Consider the following 11,526-nt stretch of genomic DNA (forward strand, 5'->3'; position numbering starts at 1 on the left):
AAGATTTATGGTGGGTTTTTTTCTTCCAGCTACATAATTTTATTTTTTCCATAATGAGCAGATAAAATCTTTGTAAAATGGGCTGCATTGGGTACTAATAAATCCTACATTCTAGCAGAGACACTGTGGAAAGAGTAATTGGACTAGGACACAGGACCAGGCATAGTACAAACACCACACTTTTTAATTCAGAGAAAGGAGCTAGCAGACCAGCTCCACCGTCCCTTGCCTGTTATTTTAATAAGCACTGAAGTGGTCCCCAATCAGCAACTTTCCAGACATAAGCTTTTCTACATAGATCCATCTACCAAACCCTGGGGCTTCATTTATATACGTGTAAATACGCATTGCACGGCTTTGCAGGTAAACGAAGCAAGCGAGCATTGAATCTGCTGCAGTTGAGTCCAGGCCAGCACTGCGAGTTGCCAGCTGCCTCTCAGATTTCTGTGGCCATGGACTTGCTGGCAGGGTCTGCAGGGCCACAGGCAGGTATTACTTGGGCATTGGGTTGGGCTGAATGTCTGGAGCTCTGGAGGCTTGTAGCCAGTGTCTGAGTGAGGCTCACTAGCCCACCTAGCATTATTAGTTCATTTCTGCTACACAAATGATCCCCTTTTTTTTCCTTAGATAAGCTGCCACATCCTCATAGACTTGTCTTTCACACCTTATGACCTATAAATTGTGGAATAAGGTGCCAAAGGAAAGGGAAAACTTCCTTTCTTAGTGCAGGATGGAACTACAAACATGACTGGAGAGTCCCACACAGAAAAGCATTCTATGATACCCGTACCTCTTTGAGTTGTTAGCCAATTATTAAACATGCTTTATTCTTTGACGTGTGCCAGGAGAGAGAGAAAGAGGCGTACTTATGCTGAGGATCTGGCAATAGAAAGATAACACAGCTCCTAGACAATCAAGAATAAACAGTAAAATGTAGACACAGGCCACAGTGGCCATTCCCTACTCTATGTTTTTTTCTCATTTGTCTGGCTTTACTAAGACGACATGTTGAGACTGAGATAGAGAGACTCAGTGCAGTGTCTGAGGACTTAACTACAAGTTCTCATTACTCCTTTCTTAAGTTCTCATTAACTTTTTCATTATGTCCTGGTTTTGACCAGGATAGAGTTATTAATGATGATGTTTAAGAGCTGAGAAGTCTCAGGGCCATACAGTGAAGGAAGGAGGTATCAGCAGAGTTGGCTGGTGGAACCTCAGCACTTTCTTGACCTAGAATCAGCTGAGCAATTAGGAAAGAAGTTTGTTAGATTCTGTACTACCAAGGACTCTCTCAAGATTTGCCATTGTCTCTTTTTCCCATTCCCACTCATCACAAAGATCTTCATTATCCCTGCCTTGTGACACCATGTCTGCCTTTGTGTCTCTATTTCTTAAATTACTTCTAAAGTTTGCAATGAAAGGAGCTTTTAGCAGATCCAAGCCTTCAAATGGGATAAGGAGAAGTAGTGCCTATGTTTGGATGTATTGTTGCTAGCGATGCCTTTATGTGATTGACCTGTCATTTTGCTATCTTGTGTTTACTGCCTCCACCCAGATTATTTTTAGTTACTTTTGCTCTGAAGTTTTATAAGTAACAGGCTGTGCTCTGATCAGAGGCCTGTGCTAAGTTACAAGTCCCCAGTTCCTTCTCGCTGTGCAAATATTTGTCTTGCCAGCATGGGAGCTACTTCTATTTTATCTTCAGGTGAGGATCCAGACACAGATATTTGTCTGTCTCCTGCTTCCTTGTTAGTTTAATCAGGGTATAACTGCCTTTTTTTGGCATATGTTTGAAGATATGTTTCTGCCTTGCTTGGCTGCTTTTAAAGTAGGTGCAGAAGAATCGATCAGTCACTGTCTTAGCTGTTCTACAGGACTGAGTTAGCTTCCACAAGTCAATTGATTTCCCCTTCCCGCTTCTCTTTGTGTATTACTGGCCTGCATCAATTAGCACAAAACAAGCAGTAGCAAGGATGTAGGGTAGGAGAGAGTGTGTTTATTTGGCTGGCAATTGTCACAAACCCTTGTTTTTTCTCCCAGGGTCCCTGGCAGTGTCAGTAGCTGATATGACTGCGCCTGTGGTGGGCTCCTCTGGAGGCGTGTATGCTCTTGTCTCAGCTCACTTGGCCAATATAGTCATGGTGAGTACCGGAATGACTGTCTAACCCCTTTGAAAGTGAGCCAGGTCTGGTGGCCCAAGGGGATTGGAAATGGGGCCTGACCCAGCTGTTGGTCATTCAGAGCTTGCCCCAGTTAAGATTCTTGTCTTCGTGTTGTGGTCCTGGAATAGAAATGTTACACTGCAGTTGGCTTGGTACCCTCATGACTGGCAGCTTGCCAGGAGAAGCCAAAGATGCTGATAATCCAAGATTTAGCAGTGTACTCCAGGCTGTCAGCTCTCCTTGCAAGGGCTGACAAATGTTTGGAAAAGGAGGAGCTGACTGGCTCTGCAGAAGTTGCAGTCCTGTTTCTGTCTGCATGTGCCGTGTAATGTCAGTGGGTACCTAAGGAAATTTAGTGTTTGGTGGATTTGTGTGCAGAATACCCCCTGATCTCCATTTGTAAAACTCAGACTGAAGCTGAACCCTGGGCATAGTAATGATGCATCTTTTTGTCATTTCACCTAATGAAATACTTTACAAAGATCAGTAAATACCAGCATCGCATTGTCATTCCTGTAAGACCTGGAAATAGGAGCTCATCCAAGGTTCTCAGCTAGGTGGTGGCAAAGCCCAGCACATCTGCCTGTGTGACTCCTAAACTGATCACTGGCTTTGCTGAGAGATTTGTGTGTGGTGGTACAGGGTTGCATGTCTGTCCTGTATCAGCAATGTCAGAGCAGAATAACCATAAAAATGATGGTAATGTGTTCTCCGCTGGGTCTGAGTGGGAAGATAATGCGGGTCGGCTGCAGTAGAGACAGAAGGTCTGTTATATGGATGCTGAAAAACGTGTGTGTGCTGGTACTTGTGTCAAGCCTAAAAGAAAACCTAGTATTTAATGCTTGTATGTGGTGAAGTCAACAGGCTCCGGCTGCAACCCACAGCAGTGCTGCTCCAGGCAGCTGGCAGTGGGGGAAGCTAGTGATTTCCTGAGCAGAACAGGACTCCTTTTGCTGTCTTCAAGTTTTTCAGAGCATGAATGAGCTGGGAGCTGTTGTCCAGTCGAGTGGCTGGGCAGAGAGATAGGGAGTGGAGGAGAGGGGCTACCCCTGTACCACAGGGTTTCTACTGGGGAAATGCCCCCCTATACACAGTGATTTTTAGTACAGTTTGTGTTCCCTGCCACTGGGCCAACAGAAGCAGGAGGGAGTTTCCCCTGTCTCACAGGGCGGTAATGCAGACACAGGGTTTCTTCACACCAAGATTCACAGGGTCAGAGGGGGACATTGGAGGAAATTTGGGTTTGTTTTAGAGAAAGAGGCTCTGCCAGAGGCGTTACCTTCCCAGACTTCTTAAAACATTGCAGAGTGGCCTGTTCTTTCACTACTCATTGGCCTTCTCCAAATCTATTTAGCAATTGTTACCTTAGCATCTCTATTTCTTCATTATCCGCTGTCTCTCTTCTCATCTGAAATTACTTCTACTGCCTTTCCCATTCTGATGGTGGTTTTTTTTCATTTCTTTCCCCCCCTTCTCTCTCTCTGCTCACTTAGTATCTAGATGTGATGCTCCCACATGTTAAAAGGCACGTTGGCCATTTGTTGGTAAAGCACACAGTCTTGCACAGGTGCTTTGAGCATGCTGGGAAGAAGAGGGACTGTTGCAGAGAGGGTCTCTTGAATCTTCTGTTCCCTTGTGCCTCCTGGTAACCAAAGGAAATGAAAACATTCCTGCTTGTAAAAACTAAATATTATTGGAATTAAATATGTAAAATAACCAACAGGAGGAAGCAATAAAGCATGTCACCCTAAAGAAAAGTGTGAGGGGAGGAATTCAAAACAGCTACATGGAAATGAAAACTGAAGGAAGCAGCACAGTATTAATCAGCAGGAGTTCAGAGCCTTCTGACAGGGTTAGGTGTTTCTGTGGAGAGAGAAAATGAGTTACTTATTTTGTAGAGATTGCATTTTTGCAGAAATAATTTACAGACAGATACCATATAAAACTTGAATATATGTAATATGTATTGCAGAATATTTTTTCAGCAGCCTGAAAAGTCACTGGGTGCTGTTAAAGTTAGGCTGAAGAGTTTACAAGCAAATTTTATTTTTTTTTTATTCCTTCAATGTGATGAACAGGGAGTTTTTCATAAGAAACCTTCCTAGCGTGGTATCTCATACTGCTTTCAACAGGCAAAATTTCATTTAGTCACTTAGTAATAATAATAGTGTTGTCATACATCTGAGTTCCCCAGAACGTGATCTCTTCTTCTGCTTGGAAATTTTGTGCAAGTGGGAAAGGAGGAATATAAACATTCCTCCCAAGATTTCTGTCATGCAGAGATTCTTATTCCACTATATTGATTAATGACCAAGCCTGAAGACAGAGGAGGCCAAATCTGGGCTTTCTTATGGGACTGTTTCCTTGGTATGCTTTTATTGAGGTCTTTATTATTTGTGTGTGCTCTGCTGAAGATCTGAGTTGCAGAATTTCAGGGAGCCTGAGGTACAGGCAGTAGCACTGGAAAAGCACTGTAGGGCTTGAATGCACTGAGAAATGGCCTGACAGGTGATAGTATGGGGCCTCCAAGTGGATCATGATGGCCTGTGTGATGTTAGTCAGAATGATGCTTGTGTTGAATGCTAGGTACTACTCAACATAATTTTATTTGATGTGACCTACTACAACAAGGTTTTGCAGGGTAGGTAAATTCAAATATTCTTAAAAGTCAGAATTTAAGGTGAAACATACTAACATGTTAAAAATTAGTCTGTCTGAAGAACAGAGAATGGCAAGGCCAGTCAAGGACCACACCGCACCAGCTGGATCTCAGGCATGGAAAGTCAGTAAGACTGTCAGCCACAGAAGTTATGGACTGTCCATAAGTTGGACATGTCTGCAATATATCCTTCATGGTTATGTCCTCTGGGATTCACAGACCTGTGTTTGGTGTGGTGAGTGGAAAGTTCACAGCCAGGTGGCAAAGGGGTTTCTTTCAAGGGATGGTTGTCCTTGATGCTCTTCCAGTGTAGATTTGAATGTAAAATCCCTCCAGGTTTGCATGCAGCATCACTTTGTTTTCCTTGTCTCTTTTCCAGAACTGGTCAGGAATGAAGTGCCAATTCAAACTGCTGCGCATGGCTGTTGCCTTGATCTGTAGTAAGTATCATGCAATACTTGGCACGTGTGCAGTCCTGTTTTCTTTGTCCTTGTCATAAGAGTTCATGCTGATACAGAGAGTTTTGACTTTGCAGCAGTTTTGGTAGGAACTTGCAGCTGGACCTTCTGGCAGCAGAAACCACATCACACTCAGATGCAGATTTTGGCTTTCAACACAAGCATTTGTAAATGAGGATTTGTTGTTAGCCAGCATCTGTAGCTTGTGGCATTTGTGAAGATCTAGGACTTAAACATCTCATCTTTGAATTCGCAAACAAACAATGCTTTCGTAATGATAATACTTACATTTCCTAGAGCGCTTCCTATCTGGCATGGCAGTAGCATTATACATGTTACACATTAATGAGTTATCTTCCAGCCATATCCGTAGGGTGGCACAATAAGGGAAACTAAGCCATGTATTCATCACAGACAATTGTCTTCAAAGTCTAACTCTTTTTTTTTTTTTTATGATTTTGGTATAAATTTTGAAAGATGGATATTCCCCCTCCCCATCTACATTTCCACAAACCCAGACCACTGACCAGCCAGTGGGGAGACCTCATGTCTGTGTGCCACAATGCTTACATAGCCATGGCTTCGCAGCTTCCCTGTGCTCACCATAAAAGGCAGTTTCTCCCTTTCCATCTCTTCGGGGATACAGTGCTGCCTGCAACATGGATTTAAGAAGGGATAGACCTAGAGAATTAATTCCTTTTTCCTTCTTTATTCCAGTGAGCTTTGAATTTGGAAGAGCCGTGTGGCTGCGATTCCACCCCTCTGCTTACCCACCGTGCCCACACCCCAGTTTCATGGCTCACCTGGGAGGGGTGATGGTTGGAATCACTCTTGGTGTCATCATCCTGAGGAACTATGAGCAGAGACTCCAAGATCAGACTTTATGGTGGATCTTCCTTTCTATTTATGTCATTTTTGTCTTGTTTGCCATCTTCTGGAACATTTTTGCCTACAGCCTGTTGGATCTAAAGCTACCTCCCCCTCCTTGAAAACATGGGACAGAAAACTGGAGAGCGGAAGTCATCTGTCAGCTATGTTAAATGAATGAAGATGAAGGATCTATTTTTATATTTAACTTAGGGGAGGATGATTCTTTTGAACACAAGTGTGTCCTGGAGGAGATGCTTAAAGGTCTCACGAAAGAATGGGCTGATCAGTTTGTTCACAAATCTAGCAGGTACTGTAATACTGGCTGGCCTGGACCCTGCAGTTTCTCCACTGCCAGGGCTCCCATTGGGCAGCTTGTACCTGGGCACTTATCAGTTGGTTTGTTAGCACACATCAATATTTTGTACAAGATATTTGTATTTTCCAGATCAGTGCTAGAATTATGGCCAGTTATTGAGAGAATCTCCTCAGTGTTACTGAACACTAAAAGGGAAAAAGAGCAGACATTTACTCATTAGAGACTCAGATGGTTCTCACAAGGCAGCCTAGGTTTGGTTTCTATGGACACATCTGACTGTTCAGCCATACCAGTGCCACTGTCTAATTACTTGAATGGTTCATAAGATATTTTAGCCTACAGTGAAACCTGTCTTGAGCACCTTTCAAAGAAATCAGCAGAACTTGATCACCCAAAGTGATGGAGACTGGTCTTCAACTACAGGTCAAATGAAATTGCACTATAAACCTTGGGAACTCTTAGAGTGTTGTGGGCACCCAGCCAGAGGTGACTTACTGTGCATGTTTCACTTGATTTTAATTATTTTTTTTCCTCAGCCTGCTGTGGCTAGAGGGCATGACTGGAGCTTCTTTTTTAAGGGATGGAGAAAAGGAGGGCAAATGTTCAATTGTGTTTTTATCAGCTGACAATCAGGTGCTGTTTTCTTCTCACTTTATTTCTGGCCACGCTGATCTAATACCTGGCCTGCAGTGAGCTCCTAGCAAGGATCTCAACTATTCCAGCAGGTTCTTACTGGAAAAGTGGGACCAGGATCACCTATAGCAGCACAGAGTGGGAACTAGACTTTACAGCCATACAGTCCATTTGGGGCCAAATCTGTCTGCTGAAGTCAGTGGAGTTAAATCAGGTTGTATGTAGCACTGGTTTCCCACTGAAATGGAAAGGAGGTTACTGTGTTACAGTGATCATTGTGAAACTGATGAAACTGGTTTTAAAGTGACTGCTAAATTTTGAGGATGCCTCTTCCTGAGGCAACGGATGTTCGGGGGCTCCAAGCAACAGTTAATTGCATTGATGCCTTTTTCTTTAACATTGGTCAAGCCCAGGTTTTAACAATCTGTAACTGGCCTGTAGCACAGTCCATACAGTTGCCTGCACGGACCTGGGGACCAGACTGGAACATCTGTAGCACAAGCAGTACTTATAGGTACACTTCTCTGTAAGGTGCTTATATTATTTTGCTTCTCACTTTAGAGAGCTGCCAAACTACAGTCCAGGAGTGTGGATGCCCTCCTTTTCTCTCCCCTTTAGCCACCTAGTTTGATGGCCTGGATAAAGCAGCCATAGGAGCCTCTCTAGACTAGCTCCTTTCTTCCTTTTTTCTATTTGCATACTGGTGCCCAGGCACCAGCCACCAGAGCCTTCCGCAGCACATCTCATGGGCACTGTAGCAGTTGGGTTTGCTCTGTAGCAAAATGTCTCTGTATTGTGGGCTTTATTCTCTCAGCTGTGTAATCGGTGCTGCCAGATGATACCACAAACTGGTGGGAGCTTGTCTTTCTAGAGGGGACATTCACAAGTGCTTATCAGCTACCCCTTCTTTGCCTCTTAGGGGAAAAATATCTCTGGTCTGGAAGGGTGAAGTTTAGCTCCCACAGTATGCACTAGCAAAACTCCTGTTGCCTCGGGGAAAGGGAAGCAGGGAGAAAGTGTTTCTACAGCCTGAAATAAGCCTTACCTGCAAAAGAAACAATTTTTGCTCTCTTTGTGCACAGGAATGGAATCTCTGAGGGCAACTGCACCTTTGTTGTTCTGCATGGCTAGTACATTGCTCATGGGCCCTCAGATCGAGGAACAAGAGGAAGGGTTAAGTGTCAGAGCTCTGTTCATTTTGGAGAAGGGGATTGGTTCCCTGTGCCATTTTACCTCTGCAGTTCGGGTCCAGATCAAAGCAGTCATGAGAGTTTACATGCATCCGTTCAGGTGCTGGCCCAGTGGGTTTCGTAACAGTGGCGATCATCTGCCTGGGGAGCAGCAGGCAAGCGGGAGAGTGGGGAGCTAGGAGAATACTGACAGAAGCATGGTTAACACACAAGGAGGACGTTCCTTTCCTCACCTATTGCTAAGCCTTTCTGATTACAGATGCCTTTAAAACAGGTGAGCAGAAATGGGAGTTCCCCTGAGAGTTTTAGGAAAACTTTGAAAATTTTGGTAGAAAATGTCAACCACAACAAAACCCAGATAATTTTGCTTATAATTTAGCAGAGTACAGTATGCACCAATTGACTTTTATTTTTGGTTTCTCAGCTGAAAGCTACTTAATGCCCATCAGTTTCTCCCCAGAAAGGTTTCTATGCCTGTCAGTGATGTGCTCTGGGGTGAAGCAGCAAGCTACAAGTTCGATGACCACCAGTTTCTTCATCAGCCTGACCCTGGCCAACACATCTTTGCCGCTGCTCAGGAGTAGGCAGGAGCTGAACAGAGTAATACAGGCACCGTTTTTCGGTCCTTTATCCATAGATAAACATATTTTACATGAACTGGTTGAAAACAGCTCTGAGGTTGAGCTGAGCTTATGACTTGTCCTTTTAAACTGTTGTTCATCTTTCTGACTTCCATTTTGTGTCCCCATACCTTGTCTGAGCAAGTCTATAAGCAACCCCGGGGACAAAGGCCAGACTTCAGAGCAGTAGTAGATTTATTATGGGTGAAGAAACGAAACCCTCTCCCATTCCTGCTCATCAGAGCTGGAATCTCTCCCCATACATAGAGCAGGTTGTACACAGAGCCCGTTGTCTGCTAAGAGTCTGTCAGCTCATGCAGTCAGGAGCAGCGCAAAGTGCTTAAGCTTTTATATTATGTTTTTTTAATCGCTAAAATTGCACTGTGAAAACTTGTTATGTTTTTACAGAGTATCAGGAAGTCTAGTTATGTTATTTTCTAACGCACCCAGGAGTGCCACAGTGCTGCAGCACCAGAGAGCTAATAGCAACAAGGCTTTTCTTTTACCTCCAGATGTCCTTGAAGCTGCTGGCTTATGTCGGAGACGTAATATTCTCCATCCTGCTCATTTGTGGTTCCAACTTGTCACAGTCAGCAATGTGTTCCTGAAGGAGACGTCCACTGAGGGACTGGTTTTGGTGACTGTTTTGGTTTTATTTCAGCTGCTGCCAGGATTTTACATCAGTCGGATAAAATGTGAATCTGTTGAACCTTACGGATGTGCAGTGCTAGAGCGAAAGGCAAGGACTGCTGCCAGTGTACAGATTTGAACAGTGCACATTAAAGGAAGTTATTTTATGTCCTTGAGGAAGGATACAACACCTGGGGAGAAAAAAAAAAAAAAAGCCGTTTCTGTGCTGGACTTCCCATTTAGTAAGTATATTGCAGTACTGGTCCAGTGAGGCTGGGTGCAGGGAGTAGTAATGCAGACTGGGAGAGCCTGGGTGCTGGCTGAGAGCTCCTTCGGGGACATCTGCTGGCAGCACGGCGACAGCACGGACGGGATCGGCTCCCAGCATCTGGCTGGTCCCTCAACCCGAAGAGAGACGGGAGAAGGGGCTCAGACAGCTGTGGGGAGGAAGAAGGAGGAGGAGAACCAGGTAGATCAAAGTCCACGGGGCTTGCAAAAATTGCACCTTTTATTCCTAGATGCTTGTAGGCAGGTAGAGATTAATTTTGCACACATCCGTAATAATATAGGAAGGAGGAGGGGTGGGGGTTTGTAATGAAGTGATGGGAGAGGAAGTTACCAGAAACAATCGCTGAGTGAGGTGTAGAGGAGTTGTAAAAATGCTGATGAATTTACTTTTGCTGAGTTCTTAAGACAACGTCTCATGTCACTTTTTCCCCATCAGTGAGTGAGGAATCTTAGCACTTATGTGGCATATTGTGATTCTCCACTGCTTGCCTCTTTAGCAGTAGGAAGTATTTTATCAATGGGAAAGGGGGAGGCCAAAGAAATTATGGTTGTCTGAGGTTTCTGGACTAGAAATAAAGCTCAGGGATTCTGTGTCCCAAGACCTTGCTCCTTATGATGGATTGTACTGCCCCATATGTTCTAAATCAGATTAGATCAATTTGAACTGGGGTGTGAGGGATGGAATCTGACACATTTAGAGCTGGTACTAAAATAACAGCAATGTGCTGACCTCACAAGACAGCTGCTGTTTTGTGCCAATATTTAGTCTCACAGGATCGTGGGTAGGACTTTCACACATGCTTCAGTGGGTAAAGAGCTCAAAGTCTATCTGTTTACATAGATTCAAGCTCAGCTCAATTGCTTTGGAAACCCCATCCACTGGCTTTACCCAAAGTGAAACTGGAGAGCATGGATATAGTTCAACACCAGCAACCTCTGGAGGCAAACTGGGATGTAGAGAACAAAAGCCAGTGCCTCTGGGGTTTTAGCCTCTTTGAATATTGCTGCTGTTCTGTTTCTTTTGTAGTAGTGGCTGCTCTACAGTGGTCTGTGATACAACTCAAAAATTCCTTCTGCAATCACTGATGCTGAGAGCTGGTTATAAAGGAAAACAGTGCATTTTGCAGCTCTGTAAAGAAAGAATCACACATAAGACAGAAACCAAGCTTGTTTAAAGGTAAATGTATTTTTAATGTCACCATTAATCATTGGCTTTTAATTGGAAAAAGCTTTCTAATGAGGTATTTCTGAAATGCCAGTAGTAGGACAGAAAATTTATGTTTCCGGGTACTTTACAACACAGAGCACAAAATATTCCCTAGGCCTGACTTAAGTAGCAAAAGTACCTTAATTTTCGGTGAGCTTAATAGATACGTTAGTCACTGTCTCCTGACTCCCCCACAGTGTCTGTTTAGTTTGCAAAGAAGCCTAAATTTATGCAGCTTTTCTTTTGCTTACACTACTAATGCTAACAGCACATCCAAGTGTTAAACACAAAGCACTAAACAATGTAATTTTCTGCCTTAAAATACAGAACAAATGATACTTTCCCGTTAAGGGCTAGTAAAACAAAATGATATTTGCAAGGTAAGATGCTATGGTACGTTTCCAAATATTTTTGTATTGTGTACATTCTGTATATTTTTGTTGTAACAATATTATTTGAGCGTAAAATCCATTAAATTTTTTTTGTTGGTGTT

General features: G+C 43.6%; 1 protein-coding gene across 1 annotated transcript in view; it reads left to right on the forward strand.

The window, feature by feature from the left end:
* RHBDL3 (rhomboid like 3) overlaps positions 1-11,526 on the forward strand; it is a 70,591-nt gene extending 59,065 nt beyond the window's left edge. The window contains exons 7-9 of the mRNA XM_074888783.1: positions 2,041-2,141; positions 5,201-5,261; positions 5,997-11,526. Of these exons, the coding sequence (XP_074744884.1) occupies positions 2,041-2,141; positions 5,201-5,261; positions 5,997-6,268 (434 nt within the window). The 3' untranslated portion in view covers positions 6,269-11,526. The remainder of the gene's footprint in view (positions 1-2,040; positions 2,142-5,200; positions 5,262-5,996) is intronic.

This window comes from Strix uralensis, chromosome 19 (genome assembly GCF_047716275.1).
Source record: "Strix uralensis isolate ZFMK-TIS-50842 chromosome 19, bStrUra1, whole genome shotgun sequence".
In the NCBI taxonomy this organism is placed as follows: Eukaryota; Metazoa; Chordata; class Aves; order Strigiformes; family Strigidae; genus Strix; species Strix uralensis.